The sequence below is a fragment of the Lathamus discolor genome, chromosome 3, assembly GCF_037157495.1.
Source record: "Lathamus discolor isolate bLatDis1 chromosome 3, bLatDis1.hap1, whole genome shotgun sequence".
In the NCBI taxonomy this organism is placed as follows: domain Eukaryota; kingdom Metazoa; phylum Chordata; class Aves; order Psittaciformes; family Psittacidae; genus Lathamus; species Lathamus discolor.
In genome coordinates, this window is record NC_088886.1 from 82,917,762 (window position 1) to 82,939,346 (window position 21,585).

General features: G+C 37.3%; 1 protein-coding gene across 4 annotated transcripts in view; it reads right to left on the reverse strand.

Moving 5' to 3' along the window:
• PARD3B (par-3 family cell polarity regulator beta) overlaps window positions 1-21,585 on the reverse strand; it is a 414,980-nt gene that overhangs the window by 215,759 nt on the left and 177,636 nt on the right. For all 4 annotated transcript variants that reach the window (XM_065670133.1, XM_065670134.1, XM_065670132.1 and 1 more), the window contains exons 6-10: window positions 12,439-12,525; window positions 8,656-8,781; window positions 4,122-4,480; window positions 2,307-2,446; window positions 1,422-1,550 (exon numbers count right to left, since the gene is read on the reverse strand). In XM_065670133.1, the coding sequence (XP_065526205.1) occupies window positions 1,422-1,550; window positions 2,307-2,446; window positions 4,122-4,480; window positions 8,656-8,781; window positions 12,439-12,525 (841 nt within the window). The remainder of the gene's footprint in view (window positions 1-1,421; window positions 1,551-2,306; window positions 2,447-4,121; window positions 4,481-8,655; window positions 8,782-12,438; window positions 12,526-21,585) is intronic.

A 21,585-nucleotide genomic window follows, 5' to 3' on the forward strand; every position in this document is an offset into this window, starting at 1 on the left:
AGTTAAACCTGCACAAAAAACCCTGTTGATGGGTAGCCTTTTCAAAAACTAATCTCTTATTTAGAAGAGCTGGTGGAAGAAAAGAAAACCCAAATATAATAGATAATTTAGTACTTTCAGACTCAGAAATTTCCCTCCACATAAATACTGACCCTCCAGCTTGGGGCTTACTAAACAAAGTATTACAATGACCAACGTTGATCTGACAATGAACGCCCAATTAAAGGGCAGAACATATTCTGCCATTATAAAAAAGGAAAATGAAAAAAAGTTTTGTTAGGACACTTCAGAATTGCTGTACTACAGGAAAATGTGGGTACCAGTGGCACAAGAGGAAAGGCTCACATGAGAGAATCTGAACTTCCTTTCAGCTTCTTATCCTACCATAGGCAACAGACACCCTTACCTCAACAAGTTCCAACTGGTAACAAGGAAAAAGAGGAAAACTGTCAGCAATGTTTTGTGAGGAAAGATAATAGAGGATTTCTGTAGAAGATCCTGCTAAGGGTTTAAAGCAAAAGGAAAGGCAAGAAGACAGCATCTTAAGAGAAGGACAAAGGCGGTTTGTGTCCTTTAAAGGAGATAAAGTGAGACAAAAGCAGGAAATGCTGTCCTTCCCTTATCCTGAGAACTGCTTAATGAAAGGTCAAGTATAGCCATCAATCAAGATAAGGAAGAGGCAACCAAAGAGATGACCTTCTTTGAGAGGAAACACGTATGTATCAGATAGCACCCTTATACTGATGTAGTCCTCCCTCTGTATATGTGAGAGAAAAGAGAAGTTTCATGGCAGTGTTAAAAAAAGAAGTAAAAATTAAACACTTGAGATAGAACAAAATCGGACATGCAAGAGCCCATTAAGTCAAAGACTAACAGCCAAGTAAAAGCTTGCTTCCAAAATTCGTGAGGAATGAAATGGAATTCTATTCCTCATGCTCCTGCAGCTTGGCAACTGGCTTAGAAGGTGCATCTCCTGAGGGCAGTCACCCTCACTAGTTTGTTACTGATAAGCTGCAAGAACTTATTACATGCACTTTAAACTTCTGGTTTAAAGTTTGTTTGACTTTGGGTTTAAAGTCTTTTGAAAGAGAATTATCCATTTTCAGCCATGCTTGACCTCACAGTTACAAAATTAGTTTAAAATATTCACCTGTGAGTTATGCTTATAATGTCATTTTTGGGATGAAAAATTAGATTGCATGGAAATGCATCTATAGTAGATAAAATGAAATATCCATCGAAATCAAAGGTAAGTGTAAATACTTCTCAAATGCAAGCCTTAGGCAGTTATCCTTTGCTGGGTAACCAGCTGGATAACCAGCTACCCTTTGCTTAGCCAACAACAGTTAACTTCTATTTCTTGGTCTAGTTTTAAAACATTGTTTCAATATCGCTCTTCAAGAAAAAAATGACAAGTTTACCAGCTCACGAGGTAGAAAGGCTTCCTCCTGACGAGCCACCAGTAGACAGACAGTTTCCCCTTGCCTTGTGCTCCTCAGCATAGCCACAAGCTCCTCTTGGGTCCTGCCAGTGATGTCCTGTCCATTCACCTACCAGACACAAAAGAACAGACGATGTCATATCTGTATGACTGTCTTTCATCATGTGCCCCTCACCTAACACAGGTGTCATTCAGTGACTGAGAGCAAAGAGGAATTAGCAACAGCTCCCACACTGTCTCTCCCTCTGGCCCTGCACAAATCACTTAACCTTTTTCCCTCATTTTCACCATCTGTTAGAGCAGCTCTGTAGTACTTACCGACCTTGCAGGGGGTTTGTGAGGCTTAATTAGTTTGTAAAGCGCTTTGAAGATGAAAAGTACAGAAACAAGACCTAAGTATTAAAACTGTTTACTTCGACAGCTTTTTGAGGTTAGTAAGTAAAACAACCCATTAGATGAGGCTGTAAGACACAAGGTATCTAAAAATTTTAAACAGACAGATTTGCACAAAATTGACCTTCAGATGAACTCTTAACCACCTTGATATTAATCTGAGATTTTTGGACATGACTGAAGACCATGCTTTGTTTCTAAACTGATACATTTCTCTGCTTTAAGAACCGTGATTTTATTAATTTCCCCCTATTCAAACAGGCATGGGTCCTTGTGAAAAGCACCTTTTTCCAAATCACAGTGTCAAATACTTGTTGACAAACAATACAAAAGCCATGAGACTTTTTTTTTTAAGGCAAAGTCAAGAATTGTAATGCTATACATCAGTAGCATGTATAAGGAAATAAAACATTTATGCCCAAACCAGCAATCAATACTCAGCAATGCAAATACAAGGGATGTTTATCCTAACCTCTAGGATTCTGTCTCCTGACTGCAAACGACCATCTTTTACTGCTGCACCTTTTGGTAAAATATTCTTCACAAAAATCGGACCAGGACCATGCACTGAAGAGTCTCTGGTAACCACAGTGAAACCAAGACCTTCTGGACCTAGAAAGTCAGATAAAAAACTCCCAATATAAAATCCAACAAGAAAATGATGATCATTAAAATTAAGTCAACAATGTCAGCAGCATATTAGAGGCATTCATTCAGTTTAGCTCTTAAAAAAGAAAGCAAACAAAAAGCTGTAAACAGGAGTATTTTCTTCACATCTGCACAATTCTATCGATGTCAGAACTCGCGCTCAAATCCTCCCGCAACAGCTACAAACCCAGATACTTTTGGATACTCCACAATGATACAAAACAAGCGAGAACTTTCATTTTAAAGTGTTACATTTTCTCTAGGTGGTTTTAGTATCAGCCTTTACATTGATGTCAAGTCTTTGAAATAAATCAGAGCAATCAGAATTGTTTATTTATGAGCATACATATAATTTAGCAGGTTTTACTAAAACTTGGTCAGAAGTGGAAAATGTCACATGATTCGAATGCTAAAACTGCTGAAAACATGCTGTTAAGAAAGGACAAAGTAGTGTTTCAAAGCTTCCATTAAGTGCAGTTGTTTGCTGCTTGGAAATAAACAACCTCAAGCATTCATAGATAAATGTGTTAACAAATAATTACAGAGTAAAAATCAATATTAGCAGGTACTGTTTATAAGCCACCAAAATCACCCAGGAACAGCAGGGTCCCTAAAAATCTTTTTTATATAGAGCAGGATTGCTACCCATTGTAATAGCCTTCAGAGATATCATCTCAGTATCTCATTCCTATTATTTCTAAAAATATAAATTACTGTTACAAAATCAAAAGCATTACATCTAAAATAAGGAAAATACTGAAGCAGGTTTTGTTAAAGCAAAGCTGAAGAGTTCAGAAGTAAAAATGAGTGATTTAAGTTGAGAAATAACAAAAAATTAAGAAATGACAGCTTAAATACATTCATTACATGTTAAAAGAATAAAATTACAGACAGTTTTTAAAAGGGCCACTTCTGGCATCAAATTTAAGTCTCAGCCAAATCAGAGACAGAAATTAAAAAGAAAATATAATTGCTAATTGGGATCTGCTTGAGCACATTTTACTACATGTGCATAAACTTGTTACTCCACGCAAAAGGAGACATCTGCACTGAGCAGCAATTAAAGACATAAACGTAAAATTCAGCCCGCTGACAGCTGAATAAATACAGATGGGAAGAAAGTGCAGAAAAAAGAGAAAGACAGGTAAATCTGTGGTCAGCTCCTTGGGTAACATGAAACAGAGCAGAATGTGTTTTTAAACAGATCTTTAAAAGCATGTTGTAACAGTGCTGTGGTCAATCAGCAGATATGAAGAAAAATAACATGTCATCAGCAGACAGTTCACATTTTCATTCTGTACTTATGAAAAGTCTAAAGATCTCTTAATACTGCATGTTGGTAATGAAATACCTTCCACATCATCAGTATCAGATGTTCTAAAATCAATAGTTCTCGTGAACATGCACCCAAAATTTATCGGAAAGCTGACTGGTGAGAACTTCACTGTTAACAGACCTCTACCTTTTGGATGTTTTGGAACTTTTCAACTGCAAGTAACTTGCTTATACTTCTAAAGTCACTAGTTTAGTTAAATCATGTATATAATAGTTAAATCATATATATTTAGTTAAATCATATATATAATCTCACTATAAAGAACACGATACAGAATTAAGCATATCATCTTCAAAGTCTTACCTTTTTTCAGGTCAATCTTTATTTTCTTTGCATTTTTTTTATTGCCAAAGCCCATAAGGGGAGACAGGGAGGGAGAAGATGACTTTCTACCCAGACGTGGGAGGTTGGGGCTCTTAGCTTGTTGTAGTGTTGCCTGTACACCTGCCTCAAAGCTGCTTGCTCCAGAAAGATTAACTGTTTTCAGAGCAGGTTTTGGATGAACAGGAGGTGGAATCTTTGTTTTTGCAACTCCTTCTTCGTTATCCAGAAAACAAAGAGGAGCAATAGCAGACTTCTCATATTGTTCTCGATTATATGGAGGAAGGATTTCCAAGATGACACTTGGAAACTTCATTGCCTGACGGAAGATGTCCTGAGCCCTTTAAATGAAAGGTATGAAAATTCACATCACAAAACGGAAAATTTGGGCAGAGTTTGAAGTTATTTCTAAAATCCTTTACTTTTCAAGTAGGAACAGCACATCTGTCAAAATTCCTGACATAAGCCAGAATAAACTGCTGAACACAATTCTTCATGCGGAACACGAGGAACGGAAGTTCTGATGGCAAAAGCTCACCAAAAGACTCCTGAAGTCATAGGTCGCTACTTTTTTCAAGTGTTTGTCTGTTACATATTTTCTTGTTGGCACAGAAGCACACTGAGCACTTACGACCAATTGCTCTAGTGGACACAACTACTCTGAGCAAGCTCAAGACTCCACTTATTCCAACTACAGCCTAACTGCCCCTCAGATTCCTTCATCTTTTCATTTTCACCTAATGCAACTACTGGCTGATTCTACAGCAATAAAAAAGGATGAGGGTATGGGATATATGGGATATATTTCAGAAGAAATACTGTGACTGCAAATGTTGCAATACAAAAGAATGATGGTATGGGATATATAAATATCATAAAAAAACCTGGTGACCAAAAAGGTGCAACTATTTGTGTGGTTCTACATAAATAGATAAATAAACAAGTATTACTCACATCTTCCAACCAGTAACCTCTTGCTAAAGTGGGTATATAGACTTAATAAATGCCTTTATAGATGTGCTCAATTGCAACATCAGAAACTGTGTCAGAGCATTTAATGAAACTACTCCCCTTGAACTGGTGACATGGTAACAATACAGACTTCAGGTTCCCATGCATTTCAAGGTAATTAAGACAAGTCAGCCAAAACAACTGTTCATAAAGCCTTCCCTGGATTTTGAGTAGCCAATAGATCTGGACAATCAAGACATTTTACAAACCTTGGATTCTAAAGGAACAAAGGAGGCTTCTCTCTCCCACCTTCTGATGAAGTGCACTGATTTTCTTCCATATTGCATAAGACAACTCAGGTACAAACAGAAGCAGTAGCTGAAGCACATTTTGAGAATGGAATATCAAGAACTCCTGCTTAGCTGAACTAGGTCAAGATGGGAAGTAGTGGCCACATTAATTTTTAAATAAATTGTGGTGCCCTTTTGAAAACAATTTACATTTCTCCCACCTTTCTGCAGCATGTCTGTCAGTCAAAGTCAGTATTTTACTGACCTCTTTGCTATAGATTTACTCAGTTATGCAACAGGAGTTAATCTTGAATGTACTTCCAAAATAAACAGTTTTTTACACTGATACAGAATGGAAGCCACTGGAAACGTTTAACATCTTGAATACAAACCTATTTCTTTCCCAGGTGAACAAAGCCACATGGTACTTCCACCTTGCAGCTATACACAGTGGAAGGAAGGGTTTGTTTCAAGAGGATTTTTGTGGCATGAAGATACTGAAGTCAGGGGACAGTCCCAGTGGATATTGCTGTGGGAAAGTAGCATCTTGTCTACACTGAGTGTATGGGCACCATGAGTCAGAATAATTAATTGACAAGAAGCTTCCAGAAGAGAAACCTCAAACCCGGAAAAGAAAGGTAACATGGAGAGGGCTGTAAGGAAGGCATTCTTTCAGCATCACCCTCAAAGATTATGTTTCAGATCTGTAAACAGCACTGTCCCTCAGAGGTTATAGGTTACACTCTCATCTATGGCCTGTGAGTGCTTCCAAGGACAGACCTTACTCTAGAAAGCATGACATGCTCCCAGCATAAGGATGCAAAGTCATAACCGGGTTTCTTTCACACCCCATCTTCATCCTTGCAAGTAGCCACTTGGTCATACGTTGCAAGGTAATTTAATAACTCAGTTTCAAGAGATGAATATTTTAAATATATGAAAGAGAAAATATAAGATGATCTTCAAACAAAAAATAGTGTAAATAACTCCAGACATCCTGTGGGAAAGCTCTTGAGGGGCAAAATAACTGGCTGCACTTCAAAGAGAAAAAATAATGTATGGAGGAATTTACATTTCTTGAGACCCCAAATGCATACTTTAAAAGAAGGAAGGGAGTCAATTAAAAGAGGTGCTAGAAACTCTGTAACACAACAGAATGTAATTGAATGGATTAACAGCAAACGAAAAAGCAGACCAAGAGTCCCAATAAATAAAACTATTATAAACATGGGAATACAGAAAGTAGGCTGCTATTACAGTTGCAGAACCAGCAATCATCAGGAGCAATCCTATAAAGTCTCTGCTGAAAATGGAAAGAGACGGTATGTAACAGTCTTCGCTAAGTGTTAAAACAGCTTTTACAAGGGTTATGATGAAATGTCAAATTTGAGACTAGCAAACAGATTTTCCTCTCAAAGGAGAATCTGATGACTGCTTCTGAGTCAACAATCACTGGGACAATACTCGTCACATCCATTACAATTACTGCATTTCTGTGACTTGGACTTGTGTCAGGTTAGTACAGCTATGTCATGCCAGATGAAAACTAAAAGACGTATCCACTGAGAGTTTCAACCTGGAAAACTGCATTCTTAGCCATTCTCAACAGCCAAGGAAGATGGATGATGCCAGAAGGCTGTTCTGGAAAGGCAAAATCAGCAGAACAATGTTACAGCACATGGGCCCAGGTTAAAGCTTGTCCAAAATACTCCTCCCAGCCCCTAAACTATGTGGAGTCCTCACTGCCCACAGTTTTTCTCCTCAGATCCAACGCCACTGCAACCACTACTTGCAACTGTAACATAAAGTGATTTAGACCAATTAGACCAATTACGTTCTGCTCTGAATCACCTTTTAGTTACTTCTCTCACTCTCCCCATCACAGAGAGAGATTGTCTAACAAGACCAGCCTCTCTAAACTAGCAACCGTCTTTGTAAATATCTTTTCCAACTCCCAAAATTTTACAACTTGGAGAACACTAAGTGTCCTGCATTTCTCATTTTGAAGGAAATGCCTGATGGAGAACTGGAAAGTTTACTGCAGTATTTTTAACTGTCCATATATATTTCCATGGGTGTAAAGTCTCTGGAGAGCTATATACATTCTGAAGAGAACACAAAGGAGACCACAAATTTGTAAAAAAAAAGATTACATACAATTTTGAAAGAGAGGCTTTGATTCAGGCAAAATCTCACTTGAGATGGATACAACTTCATTACAAAACTGCACAGGTGAGGCAACAAACATTTTAACGGGATACTAACATTTATGTTCTGATAAAGTTGGTATCTCATGTAGGAACTTCCATGGGTGGAAGAGAATGGGGTGTACTGTATCACAGCAGAACACATTTACCACCAAATACGCAGAAAGCAGTAACTTAAAAAGCTGTTAAGCAGCAAAAAGCACAGCCTCAAAAAGAAGGTAAATACCCCCACTACAGAACTATGCTGGTTTTATGAAAAACTGTTTTGCAAATATTTATCCCTAACAGTGAAATTACTTATTGGATTTTAGTCTAGAAACCTTGAACTGTTTAGAAAGTTAAGCTTCAACTCCCTTGACATCTCAATAGATTTTTGTTATATTATAAACAATCACTCAGCTGTCTAAACATATGGATTAAAAGTAAAAACAAATTACTGTTTAATTACTACAGCAAATATCTGTGAAATTTGAGAGGCTATTCTTTTGTGCAACAATGTCACATTAATTCACAGCCTATCAAAACAACCTGTTACTTCATCTGAGATAGAGACTAAATGTCAACAGATTTGTAATAAAAGTCATAAGAGGCGAGACTTCCCATTTAGCTCAACTAAGCACAGTTTGACAGTAGTAGTTTTTTTAAAAAATTAAATGCTCAAAAAGCTGCAGCACCAAAAAAACCCAAAACAGATCTTAGTTCATTTGCAAAACCTCATAAAAACCACGCTGCAATGTTGACTCATTCTGAAAGTCTTACGAGGAACAAATTACAAAAAGAATGGAAAGAGATAACAGAAGAATTAGGAAGTGAAGATAACTATCAAGAATTTAAAGCTCTTTAAATTAAGTAAGCATGGTAAATTCACTAAGACTCCAAGTAGATTCCTCTCCTCAGATTTCACATTTTTGAAGGTTTCAGAAAGAAAACTACAAAGTCTCTGCCAGGTATCCATTTTACAGGCATTTTATCTGAAATAAATACTAATCCCTTTGCATGAATCACTTAATAAACTCAGCATTGTATAAAATCCTGGCTAGTTAAAAGTATCCACAAACTAGCACTTACTGTGCAAAGGTTTTATCTGTAAGGTCCACATGGTTAATCTTCACAATGCATTCATTTTCATGGAATAGACCATCACGCCTGGATCTGCTGTTTTCTTCAATACCACGGATGAAGAGTCCCAGCATCCTAAAAGAAAAAAAAAAAACCCCAAAACTGAAACCTATCCTTATTCTGATAATATGAATCTATAGCAACTAAAAATAGATCTTAATCTCTACCATGTATCAGATGAGACAGAATAGACCACTATGAAGGGCTTAGCCTAGAGAAATGATTTCCAGCTTGCTCTTTGTCTAAAGGCAGTGGATTTCAAGAAACACCAAGAAAAATTGCTGGATGCTAATGCTATGCAGCTTGCTAGAACTTCAGGAACCACAGTCCTGTAGGTCATACTTGGAGAAACAGAGGAAAACACCTAGATCTCCCTATTCAGTTAAAAATTTGAATGTAGTTTAAGCAATATTTTTCTGTGACTAAGAAAGATTAAAATGCCCCAAAGAAAAGCATGAACAGATAAAAAAGTAGTTTTCTAACTCAACTACAGTAAACTAAATGGGCATTAGAAAAAAAAAACCAAAAAGCCAAACCAAAACGAACACCATTTCTACATATGAAAATTTTTAGTTGCCAAAGTCCCTTGTTTTGATACATGACAGCAATACTATTTATTCATGGCATGGGAGAGCAGCAGAACATGAAAATCTATCTTGTTTGTTACCAGGTTATTTGCAATTTAAAAGCTGAGGTGTAGCACAGAAACTACTGATAATGTGGTAAGAAAACACATATGGGTGGTGCAAAATTCCAGTGTGGCTAACTGCGGGGAACACTAGGCTAGTTCTGTCCTACCTGGAGCATCTCTGGACTGCAGACTACAACTCAACATAGATTTATCCAATGGTACCAGCATAATGTCCAAAATACCTGACAACTGCATGTTTGTGAAGACCTTTTATAATCGAGTTTTACTCGCTAAATTTCCATACCACATCAGCATTGAAGGCAGATGACCTTTAGAGACCATTTTCTACTGGTTGTACTCCATAAAATATTAATGTGCAATTTCCAACATGCCAGTATTCCAGCCACAAAATGGAAGTCTTGTATTTTTTTTTTCAGGTTCATGACTGCCCCTCATATTTAAGTCTATTCAACAGATTCACAGCACGTCATTAACTATTTCAAACAATGCTATTATGTTCACTGTGAACCTGATTTTAGGTTTACTGCAGGAAGATTTAAAAATTTATATCATATCAATGTACTTTAAGTAAAAACTTTGTTCCTATTGACTATTACTTCTTCAAAACACCTAACACAATAAAAAGATTTAATCTATCACACAAAGATTCTCGTGCAGCCAGTGTCACCCTTCACTCAAGGATTCAAAGGGGAAGTGGTGGTAAGAGGACACAGCTCTATTGACGACAAACATCCAACTAGGGGCAATCAACCACCGAAACCCTAATAAAATATATAATAAAACTATTAACTATAGAACTAATACTGTATATACTATATACTGTAAATTCTATAGTAATACTATAAATACTATATATTTACCATAGAACTAATAAAAATAATTATGTTAAGATGCAAACCAATAAAGTAGAGAAATAAAAGAAACTACAAATTAAGTCAGATGCTCACTAATCCTGTGGTACTTGGAGACTGCATCCATATACTGCAATAGGATTGCTCACTTATCTGAAACTCATGTGTGCAAGTGGCTTGAGTTACATGTGCTGTGGCAGCTTAAATTCATTACTCCATTACTTTTTCCCAAAGACTCAATTTTAGCATTATTTTAATACACCATTAAATTCTAATTTCTCTTTTTAATGATATCTAAGTGCAAAAGAAAGGGGAGAAGTTATTTCTATTAGTTTTGTAGTTCCTGCAGAAACTAAGATTTTCTCAATTAATACAATGTTTTAATGACCTCTAGAAAAAGCTTGCTCTGCAGCAGCACTGGGCTAAAGCCAGCATTACCTTGTTAGAAGATAATTCTGCAACTGAAATACCAGACCAAGGTAGTCATGGCCAGCGTGCCCCCACAAACTGTATCTTGTGATTAATAGAAATAAAAGATGTTCTTCTGTACTTTCTTCTGTTATGATGAGTTCAAATTTATACACTAGTCTCAGGCTTGATTAAACAAGAGGGACAAGCGATTTAAGTCACTCCAGTGCTTTTACAAAGATATCAGTATGCTACTGCCAAGGGTCATTAAAATTTCAAGACAACTGTCTAAACCAGTAGTCCACCTGTCAAAAACTCCTTTGCTCCAGGGGATCCCCAAAAGCATTTGCAAATAAGGACATATTATCATGCATGCAATGTAGACCAAGGAACTCCATTTTTTCTTCATGGAGGTCTTTAAAAGCTGCACTTAACACCTTGACACTTCAGTACAGAACTGTATTACAGTCACAATAATTACTGATTGTAATAGCTTGCAATTTCACCACATTTTTACCTAATGATCATGAAGTAACAGTATAAGCCCTACAATCTTTATGGCATACCTATAACAAAGACCTATCGTCTGCATTTCATGAAGGGGTAACACACACAAGTGCCTTCCAAGACAAAGCAGCAGACTGCACAGCCAAGGACACAACTCAGACTTCCTATAGTTCCCACTGAAGACCAACTCTTTTCTTGAGACAGTGATGGCACTTTTACAGGCAGCAGGTGGATGTCCATTTTCCCTTTTGGTAATGAAAACCTTGTGAATGAATTTGGGGTTACTTACAAACTCAGGTCTTGCCAAGAAAACATTTACACAAGCAGACCTTTCCAAGGCAATTTAGTCTTTCACATTCTCTGTTCTACATGAAATTTGAGAAGTAAAGAAACACTTAAGAATTAGACAATTTTTACTTTTGCAATAATTGGACAATTTTTACTTTTGCAATAATTGTCTTTGTGTTACAGGCAGCCATTTTGCTATCAGGTAGTGTCATTTATGACTCTGGCAATTTCCCATCTCTTATTCAGGGCTGCCAGTGTCAAATTAACTCCCTGGTTAAGGCTCTGCATGTCAAATTTCAGCCTAGAATTTTTTATATTTTAACATCTGAGTTACCTAGCTTGAAAAACAGCTAGAATGAAAATGCTGACACTGTCTTAACTACAGTGCATCAATAAGAGCATGCTGCTATAATAGGCTTTTGTGATCTCAACAGACTATGTTAAATCATTTATAATTAAAGTAATTGTATTGTGACAAAGAAAAGTTCATGGTATAGTGCACATTTTATAAATGCTATACAACCAGATCTGAAGGGTGGCTTGAAAAATATAAGGCACGACCAGACAAGAAAAGGGTTTTTTTATTTTCTTGTCTGATATGTCACTAAGGAAGGGCCTATGTAGAGAAAATCATCTGGGGATGGGAACAAACAATAAAAAGGAAACTAACCCCTCCCTCCGCCCTGAAACACCCCCCACAACTAAACTCAAACCCCACACCCACAAAACCAACCTGACGCCAGAAAAAACAACTAACCCCCTAGGCCTCCACCTTTAGTACTACATTGTTCTACAGAGACTCCATCATTCAGAGAATAAAACCAGAGGCAATTAAAAAGACATACAGGAACATACAGGCAGGTATTGTCTTATATGTAACTTAGACTAGAAAATATTTTGGTGTGTCATAGATGAGTTTTCATTTGACCATTTATTTTCCTTATGGTTAAATCATAGGTATTTTAAGAGAACTACAGCTGAAATCCTTTCATTAATATACTCCTAAGCAATGCAGAAAATCCTTACCTTCCACTCAGTGATGAAAAAAAGGGTACTACATGTATTCCCAAGGGTCCACCTTCCCCAGAAATCTCCACTCTTTTTGTCAGCTCACTAAAAAAGAGCACAGGGAAACATATCTCATATGCTTCTTCACAGAATTCTCTATGTTAAAAATAAACTTCTGATTATTTAGATAGTGAAAATGGTAGAAAAAATATCCAACTCCGAGCTCACAAATATGTACAAATACAATGAAATGTAAAATGGCTATCAAATTCTTTAATTTTTTAGATTAGAATTTGTGTACTTTGAAAGACACCAAGTATTAGACATTTTCCTAAGTCAACCCTTAAGTAAATTAACCAGAATATTAAAGAATAAGCTTTTAAGTCAGGAGAGACTTCATCAGTAAAAAGAAAGGGTTCTTCTACATGTTCTTAATTTAAGCTCCACATGAGCTGCTTCAGGCAGTTTCCCCATAGGGATACATTATAAACACAAAGATTGCACATTAAGGACATCAAGCCAGTAAGTAAATTAGTCAAATCATATTTAAATATCTTGATTTCTGCTATCAGTTGCAGAGCCTCACTAACAAAGAGCAAAACAAACTAAAATCCAAAGTGTAACTCAGCTCATTTTATCAGGAAGCTTCCTTCCTCAAACACCATTATCAGAAACTTCTACATTGTCAGATTTTTGCTGTTTCATGGCTATGTGCCGTTTCATTTCCTATTGAGTATTTTACACTGCCAGCCTTCCAGTGACCTTAACTCTATTCTGGGTGATTATAATTTGAAAAGGAAGGCACTTGAATTGGCTAAAACATTAAAAAAAAAGAAAGGAGAGAAATGGGTGTAAGGTCTGTATTCAAGCAGAACACGTTCCTTCTTTCTGTACTTGTCTACATCCTATTTAACATCCACTCCCTTCAAATTGTACTGAACCATCAACACTCAGGATTAGTGACCAGTGGAAAACTATTGGAGTTTGTATTGCCATTATAACACCCTAACAAGCTCTAGCTGTAAGAAGCTCTGTGCTTGCACACCAGTCCTATAGCCTTTACAGAACACATAAAACTGAACGAAATGGCCACTTTATGGACTGCCACGAGTTAAAGACTCAGCCTAACTGATGTTCTCAACAGCAGCCTGCACATACAAGACTTCTGACCTTTCTCCAAAAGCCATGCAACAGATCTAGAAAGCCCACATTCGCAAGATAAGATGACCAAGCTGACTCTTCAGCATCACCCCACCCTCCCCCCCCCAGATGATTTTGTTTCCTAGTACAACTTCCTCTGGGATCAGCTGACTGGTCTCACTGACCCATGGGCTTATGATTGTTGGATATGATGCAAAAATCAGCAGAAACTCACAAGTAGAAGGGAGGAATCTGTGACCAGCCAATGCACAGTTACACCAGATTAGCTACAACATAAAAACACACAGCACAGCTCGGCCCTCTCACAAGGAGGACAATTACTGCAGTGGATCTTCCTTGTAATGCAAGAATTTTATTGATTTTTTGGAATGAACCTTTATCCAGTTTCATAAGGATTAATCAGAAGCAACTTGCCCTAAGATACAATAATTCTTAGATTAGTCAGCTTAATATGGAATAAGCCTATAAAATAAATTTATATGATTTTCTTCTGGTTTTGGAGCTTGGGGAGGTGTGTGGGTTGCTGGTTGGGAGTTTTGGGGAGGGGTTTTTTTGTTTGTTTTTGTTCATTATTATTCCCAGAAGTCCAACACTGGAATGTGACCGAATTTTATGGACTTGATTTTCCATAAAATTGAAATGGACAGACCCTGAACAAGAAGCAGCTACCACTGATCCCAATGTAACAGATTTTCATGTTGTTATATTTACAATAGACACAATCAACAGGCATTTCTATTTGCTGATCCTCTTGTCTCCTGTATTTCCCCCTCTTCATAAATCAAACAGGGAAATCCTGACAAAATCTTCCTGTAAGTTTTTTTTAGGAGACATTTGTTTTCTAGTGAAACCGGTGAGAAGAGCTAATGAGGGCTGTTACCGAAAGCTAAAAAATGTATGCATAGGAAATCAAATCTTCTTTCAATTCCATCTTCTACTTCCTCCAATTCTCTTAAAAGACAAAAAAAAAAAAGTTAAAAAACTACTTTTATTGCCTTTTGAAATTCTACAGAACTAAACCATATGAGCAAATTAAGTAGTCAAATCCTATAGATCCAGAAAATAATCAGAAATAGTGAATGGGCTTTCATCTGAACAGGAAAAATCTAAATAAGTTACTGTTGTCCCCACATAACCCCATGTCACTTAAGTACTCCAGGGAAGTTGTCTTCCCAAATAACTGTAAAACAGAGCAGGGATTTTTTTGAGGGCTATCATGACAGACAGGTTAGCTGTCATATTAAATCAATGCACTTGCAGCTGTAAGAAGGCTCAAAGCCAAAGACAACATGCAAGTTTGGTTTTAAATCTAACATGAAATCTCCACACTAAGAAAAATAGGTTTCTTTGTGGAAACAAATAGCCCACATGCACATTGTGTATTAGTTTTAAAAACACTGTGGTACAACCTGAAAGCCATGGCTGTAAGAAAGCACTACATACCCAGAATAAGAGCACATTCTGTATACATATATAAAAGGCACTTTAGAATTATATTTTAAGAAAAATCTATGAGTCAGATTGGCTTCTCATCACAAAAGTGATTCTTACATCTGAGAGAAAACTGTCCTACATAATAGCTTTAATAGATCTTTGAGTACACATGATTTTTAGAGCTATTTTCATCGTTCTGTTTAGGAACCTCAAAGATCAGAGACTTGGAAAAAATTGACATTATTCACTCATGCTGTCCATCTTTCAGCAGATGTAATCTGCCCACAAGAACAGTGAATTCCAGCCGCGTACTACTCCACACTGGTTAGTTTACACTACACTGGAGAAAGTATGCAGGAACAGGGCATGGCTGAAGGAGATCCTAAACAGGGGGAGCTTTAAGAATTCTAATTACTAAACACCAGGCAAAAGGGACAGCAAAATGCTGGGACTCTTCAGTTTGACAGAGTCAAGTTCAAAAACTGAAAGAAGAGTGTAGGAGAAAGCAGAATGGCTTTCCACTGCTGGTTGATAGCCACGATACTGACAACAAAGGATAATACATACAGATATCTTCTTACAGCAATCAAAATAAGTGAACTTTTTAAAAGCATTTATCTCAGTGAAATTTATCAGAACTGCAGGGCTCACCCAAACTAGAAACACAGCACTCAAGCTTCTTCATATGCATGCTGGCATCTCCCTTCCCCTCGCTGCACTAGAGGTGCCTCAGAGGTTTCAGCAAAGGGAGGACACCTGCCTAGCATGACCCGACTGTGGCATCCAAGACCACATTCAATATTGTACTATTGATTTTTAACCTGCAGAAGCTGTCATCATTTACTATTTAAATTCTTCATTGCTTGATGTTTATTGATTTCTGCCAGATTCTTTACAGTCTATCACATTTGTCAGGAAGGCTTGCCATGCATATTATTAAAAATGTTAATGAGTACAGTTTAGCAAAGAGATGTATGTATGTGCATAGTGAGCATGCATAGAAGTCCATGTGTAACATGGAAAGCAAAACTTAAATGGAGTGCTGCACATATCCAGTGGTGAATCAGTGTGATGTTCAGATTGGCAGTGCCCTTGCTGTTGAATTCTATGGCTCCCCCTCCTGAAAACTGTATCAAGAATTAGCAGCTTGCCAGTTATGCAATGGGAAAAGGTCTGTCAGCTGAAACCTTCTCTGCACTATCCAATAATACCAAAGAACAGATCTCAACCAACCACTAAGCACAGATTTGGAAAGACTTCTCTCCAGAAATAGACTTTTTGCAGCTCTCCAACTGGACCTAGTTTCCTAAGGCGCTCTGACCTTCCCCAATGACAAACATGAGGAGAATCTTTGTAGGATATCTCTTGGAGAGTGCAGTAGATGCAGCCTGAAGCAGATCAATTGTTTTGCAACATACTGAAGACAGTACCTTGGGAAAAGCTGCATTCTGCATGGGTTACTGGGAAAAACTTGTCATCATATGCATGTCACAAGAATCTACTGCCTGAGTAAACACAAATCAAGCATTTATCATTCCAATGGCATATACTTTTGCCCTTTTAGGCTTATTCAACACTTGCACATAAGTCTTCAATCCAGGCACAACAAGGCAAAGTGAAAACCTTTGCATAGATCACTGAATTCTTCATATGCGCTTAAGAAAAGGTATAGACTATTAAACTGCTGCCTCTGAAAAGAAAAAAAAAATCTCCTAGCTCAGGATGTCAGCGTTTCCCTTGCAATCAGAAAAACACAGCTCATATTGTGAATGTGTTTTGTGGTGGTGCTGACCACAGTCAAGTAAAAGGCAAAGGAAATGTCACTCTGATGTAGAGTGCTCACAGATGAAGTTATGAAGCTGCACTTCCTTGCTTGTTCTTCACTTGCACTTCCCACCCAACGAGCCAATGCTGCTGTTCTGGTGGGGAAAGCATCCATTAACAAGGTAGAGACCACTGGCCTACAGGTAATACCATGACAGCAAATGGAATTTTAAAGAGGAAGCATGCACAGATTTATGCAAATAAAGAGGGTGGTGACTCTGTCTATGTACTACTTCTACATATAAACCAGTACAGTAGTTGACGGCACTAAAGTGTCTGTACCCATTCTTCCAGAGAAGCTTCCAGAGTAGCCAGCTCAACTCAGGCTGTCAGACAGCCCATTTCCATCTACTTCCTACCCTTTTTCCACATTTTAACTTCCCTCTTCTAAACTAGATACTCAAAGCTCTGGTGAAAATATCTTGAAAGCCCTGAAGAAGAAACAAGCTCAAGATATTAAATAGTGTGAACACACTCAAATGATGAAAATCTGAGCAATATCTATCTAGGGATGGAGAGCACCCTGCAAGGAGAGAAGAAAGCAACTGAGCATGCAGAGTCAAGGAGAAGCTTTCCAGGCACAGTTAAGAAAACCGCTCACCCTCTTTTAGAAGAGACAGGCACATTTTATCTGCTCCATTCTATACAAAACTGAACAAACTATCCAAACAAACTAAAGCTTAAATATTTGCTGTGAAATAACATCAGAATGTTCCAGTTTCAGGTTTGAAGAGGTAATGAATCACCCTCTCCTAACTAAAATGTGTTAACCTAGTAAAGATGCACCATAATCCAGATTTTTCCCCCAGCTAATATTACTTAGTTCCCATAAGATTAACTGTCTAAAGGCTTAGAAAGAAACCAGACAGCCTGCATGTACCAGCTTTGTGTGTCTTTTTTTCTTTAAATCAAGCTGTTCCAATCGTGTGTTATTAGACTAATGAAAGACACAGTAGTGTAAAAAAAATAAAACACTGATATGGAAAAGAAATGCTGCAGTTACACTTTAATTATGTACCTACAGTGCTTAAACCAAGGAACCGACCCTGACCTCTGCTAAAAAGAAGTGGGAAGACAGCAAAACAGAACATAATGAAAACACGTAATGAATTATCTATGCATAAATTACCCTTTGAGTTCCAACTAATCCACTGCTATTAAACTAAACATCCATGTCCATGCAGATTCATGTTTACTTTTCCTTAACATTTGGTTTTATGAGGAAAAGCAAGGTTTTCAAAACCAGTATTTCTATGTATAAAGTGCTAAGGGGATTCAATGTTAAGGGTTGTGACAAATTTCTATCTGACTTCTGTGGAGTATCAAGATCCTGCTGTTACTTTAAAAATCTTTCAGTCCTTGTCCAGAATATGAAGGGAAGCAAGGAAAAAATACCGAATGTTACACACTGATGGCATTAGCTAGTCTTCCCTTGCTTTCAGCATCATCTTTACTACCAAACAAAAAAAATCCACCTTCAGAAATTACAAGAGGACTGTCATTAGACCTGTCTTTACTTATTCCATTAAAAATTGTGCCAATGACCCAATGTTTTAGTTCTCTCTTCTACCAAAGCTCAGTTCTCAAAAAGTCAAGTTAAAATTGTCAGACTCCTGAGGGATACAGTCCTGAAAAGTTTCCCAGTACTTTTACAGTGAAATGTTTTAAGAGAATCCAGGCAAAGAATTTCCTTCCTATTAGCTCTGAACAGAGGAGCTAAAACTCCTCCATGCTGCCATTCATTTAATTTACCAAATGTGCAACTAATTTTACCTGCTTAAATCAGTGAATGGATTTGCTTCAAATGGAACAGTTTTCCTACTTGAGCGAGAAATGTAAACCAAGTCAAGTCTGAAGCCTTTAACTTCAGCTGACTAGGCTTCAGAATCATAAAATATTAATCATGGTATTCTTTTTTTCTGCCTCCTTGTGAAATTGGCTGTAGCTGGAGAAGGGACACGGACCTCAGATAGGTTTGTGCTCTGATGAGAAGGATCAGGTAATTTTTTTGGATTACTAGCTATTGTTTTGCTTAAGCGCTATAGGTCATAATGATTACCAAACTCAGTGATGTGAAGGAATATATTCTACTGAAGGCAGCAAGGACAATAACAGTTTCTTTCTTCCATACTAGGGAGTGGCTCAAAATCAGGCTGAAATATTAGCCTTATTAATACCACTTAACATGGCTTATTTAAATGAAGCCTTATCATGATTTGGTGGTTATTCATGGCCCTTGCATCTTTAAAGTATCACAAGACAGACACCTGCACAAATCAGAATTTATTTATATCACTAATACTTTCTTTCAGAGAGAACAATGTAAAAGGAGTCAAATTAGATATTAAGATGCTAGTTTTACTACTTGTGGAAAAAAGCTGGTTTATTATTTCATACTATTTTATTAATATAACCTTCTTAAATTCAGTCAAATTAAGGTATCAGTAAGAAAGATAAATGGTCTCTAGTGATTTATTTTTCTTTATAAACCTATTACTCTTTCAAAAAAAAAATTTGGGGAAAACTGTTTAAAAAACCCCAAAACACCTCTTCACATTTAAGGAAAAAGCCATACAAAAATCAAAATAATTGCCTTAATTTAAAGTCTTTGACTTTTGAAATTCCAGTGAATTTTGCAGAAATACTAACTCTGCTTTACAAAATAATGTGCTCTGAATTCCTTTTAAGGTGACTTTGAATAAATTGGACTATAATACAAACGCTTGAATATAATTCACAATTTTGAGGGGAAAAAAAAATCCTCATACTCCCCATCTCAGCACTTGCAGGCAAAATTGAATTTTCAAAAATCTCCTCAGGACACAGGAAGCACAAGCAAGGTAAAATTATTTTACTGAGACTCTACATTTAAAGAAAGACTGCTCCTTTTTTCTTCATTTTGAGGGGTGGGGGGAGAGGTGCATGTGTGTGCTTGTTTTGTTGCAGGTTTTTTGATAGTGTTTCTCCTTAATGCAGTCTCAATGTGGCATTGTGGTTAAGGTGGCAGATTAAGACAACTCATTTTACCTGAAAATTATTTTTTTTTATATATATATATATTTATACACACACACACACACACATACATATATATGTATACATACATACATACATATATATATATATATATATATATATATATATATAAACAATGCAGAAAGGTTCTCAGGAATACCTTGTTCTGGCCAGTTTTCCTTTCCCTCTGCTCCCTATCTGTTTAATACTCGTGCTCACCCATCAACTGAGTGGACCCTGACCTATATTCTTTATCAGTTTTCCTTCCATGCTCCTGTGTCAAGACAGCTTGCAGAATTCTGCAAAAATCCTAGGAGATTTACAGAAATCCATGCTTATTATCGACTGTTTTGTGACATGTCAGAAAACTGGCCATTTCAGAAAACTGAATACCTCTGAAGAGTATCACAGCAGTCTTTTTCATTGTCAATGCTTCCAAAAGCCACCAAAATCAGGTTGAAGACTAAAAGCAAATGAGCATCACAACCTTCTGAAAATACCAAATGCAAGCAATGACTTGTTTAACTCAACAAACAATAATACGATCTCAGAAAATTCCTAGGAGGACTTAGACGATCTAAAATACCCTAGTAAAAGCATAAAGACAACAGTAAATATGAGCATAGCATGCACAGAGCTTGATTAATCCCCATTACAAATTAACGGATCAAGAGACAAATGAGTGCATATATTTGGTGATGCATAATAATTACCTCAGGTGAAACAAGCTGTAGAAGTCTTTAGCAACATTCCATAAAGAGAAAATAAGCATTAGCAACTAAACCGACAAAGTTCTATACCTGCATGATGAACACTAATCAGGCAGTGTGTAACTTAGAGGCCTGGCAGGTGCAGAGAAATCTGGAAGAGCACTCCAATTCCTTTTCATGATGAGACCATGCTAAAAATATGTATCAGTACCAGCAGGCAAGAGAGGAAACTACAAAATGGCATATAAACGAGGTGACAAGGAGGCCTCCAAGTGGGAAGAAAAATACAGAGGAGTTGAAAAGCACAACCATACCAAGACAAAAAAAGTCTCACATAAAAGAAACAATAATTCAAAGAACAAGAACAACTAAGAAATTAACTCCCTTGCCTAAAAAAGACTAATTTTTAACATGTTCTAACAGGAAGGGTGATCCTTCTCCCAAAATCCTGGCATGGCCCAGAAGACCACCAGGGATAGAGCCCTGCTTTTGTGAACTTCCCACAGGCTTTGGGTATGTGACTTCATGCTTCCTTCCCAGATTTCACTGAGGTAAAATGGGAATATCAACACCTGTTCTTAAATCAGTTGTTTGTGAGGATAAATGCTCAAAGATTAAGGCACGCAGATACTATTTATTTCTTTTTTTTTCACCCAAGAATGCTGAAGGAGCTGGCAGAGGAGCTTGCCAAGTCACACTCAATAATCTATCAGCAGTCCTGGTCTAGAGGATTGGAGATTGGCCAACATGATGCCTCTCTACAAAAGAGGCAGGAAGGAATACCCCAGAAACTACTGCCCGGCATCCTGACCTCAGTGCTGGGGAAAGTCATAGAGCAGATCATTCTAAGTGAGATCACATAGCATGTGTGGGAAAATGGGGGGATCATTCCCAGTCAGCACAGCTTCATGGAGGACAGGTCCTGCTTGACCAACCTGATCTCGTATTATAAGGTGACTTATCATAAGAGATGAGGGAAAGGCTGTGGACATTGTCTGTTTGGACTTAGTAAAGCATTTGA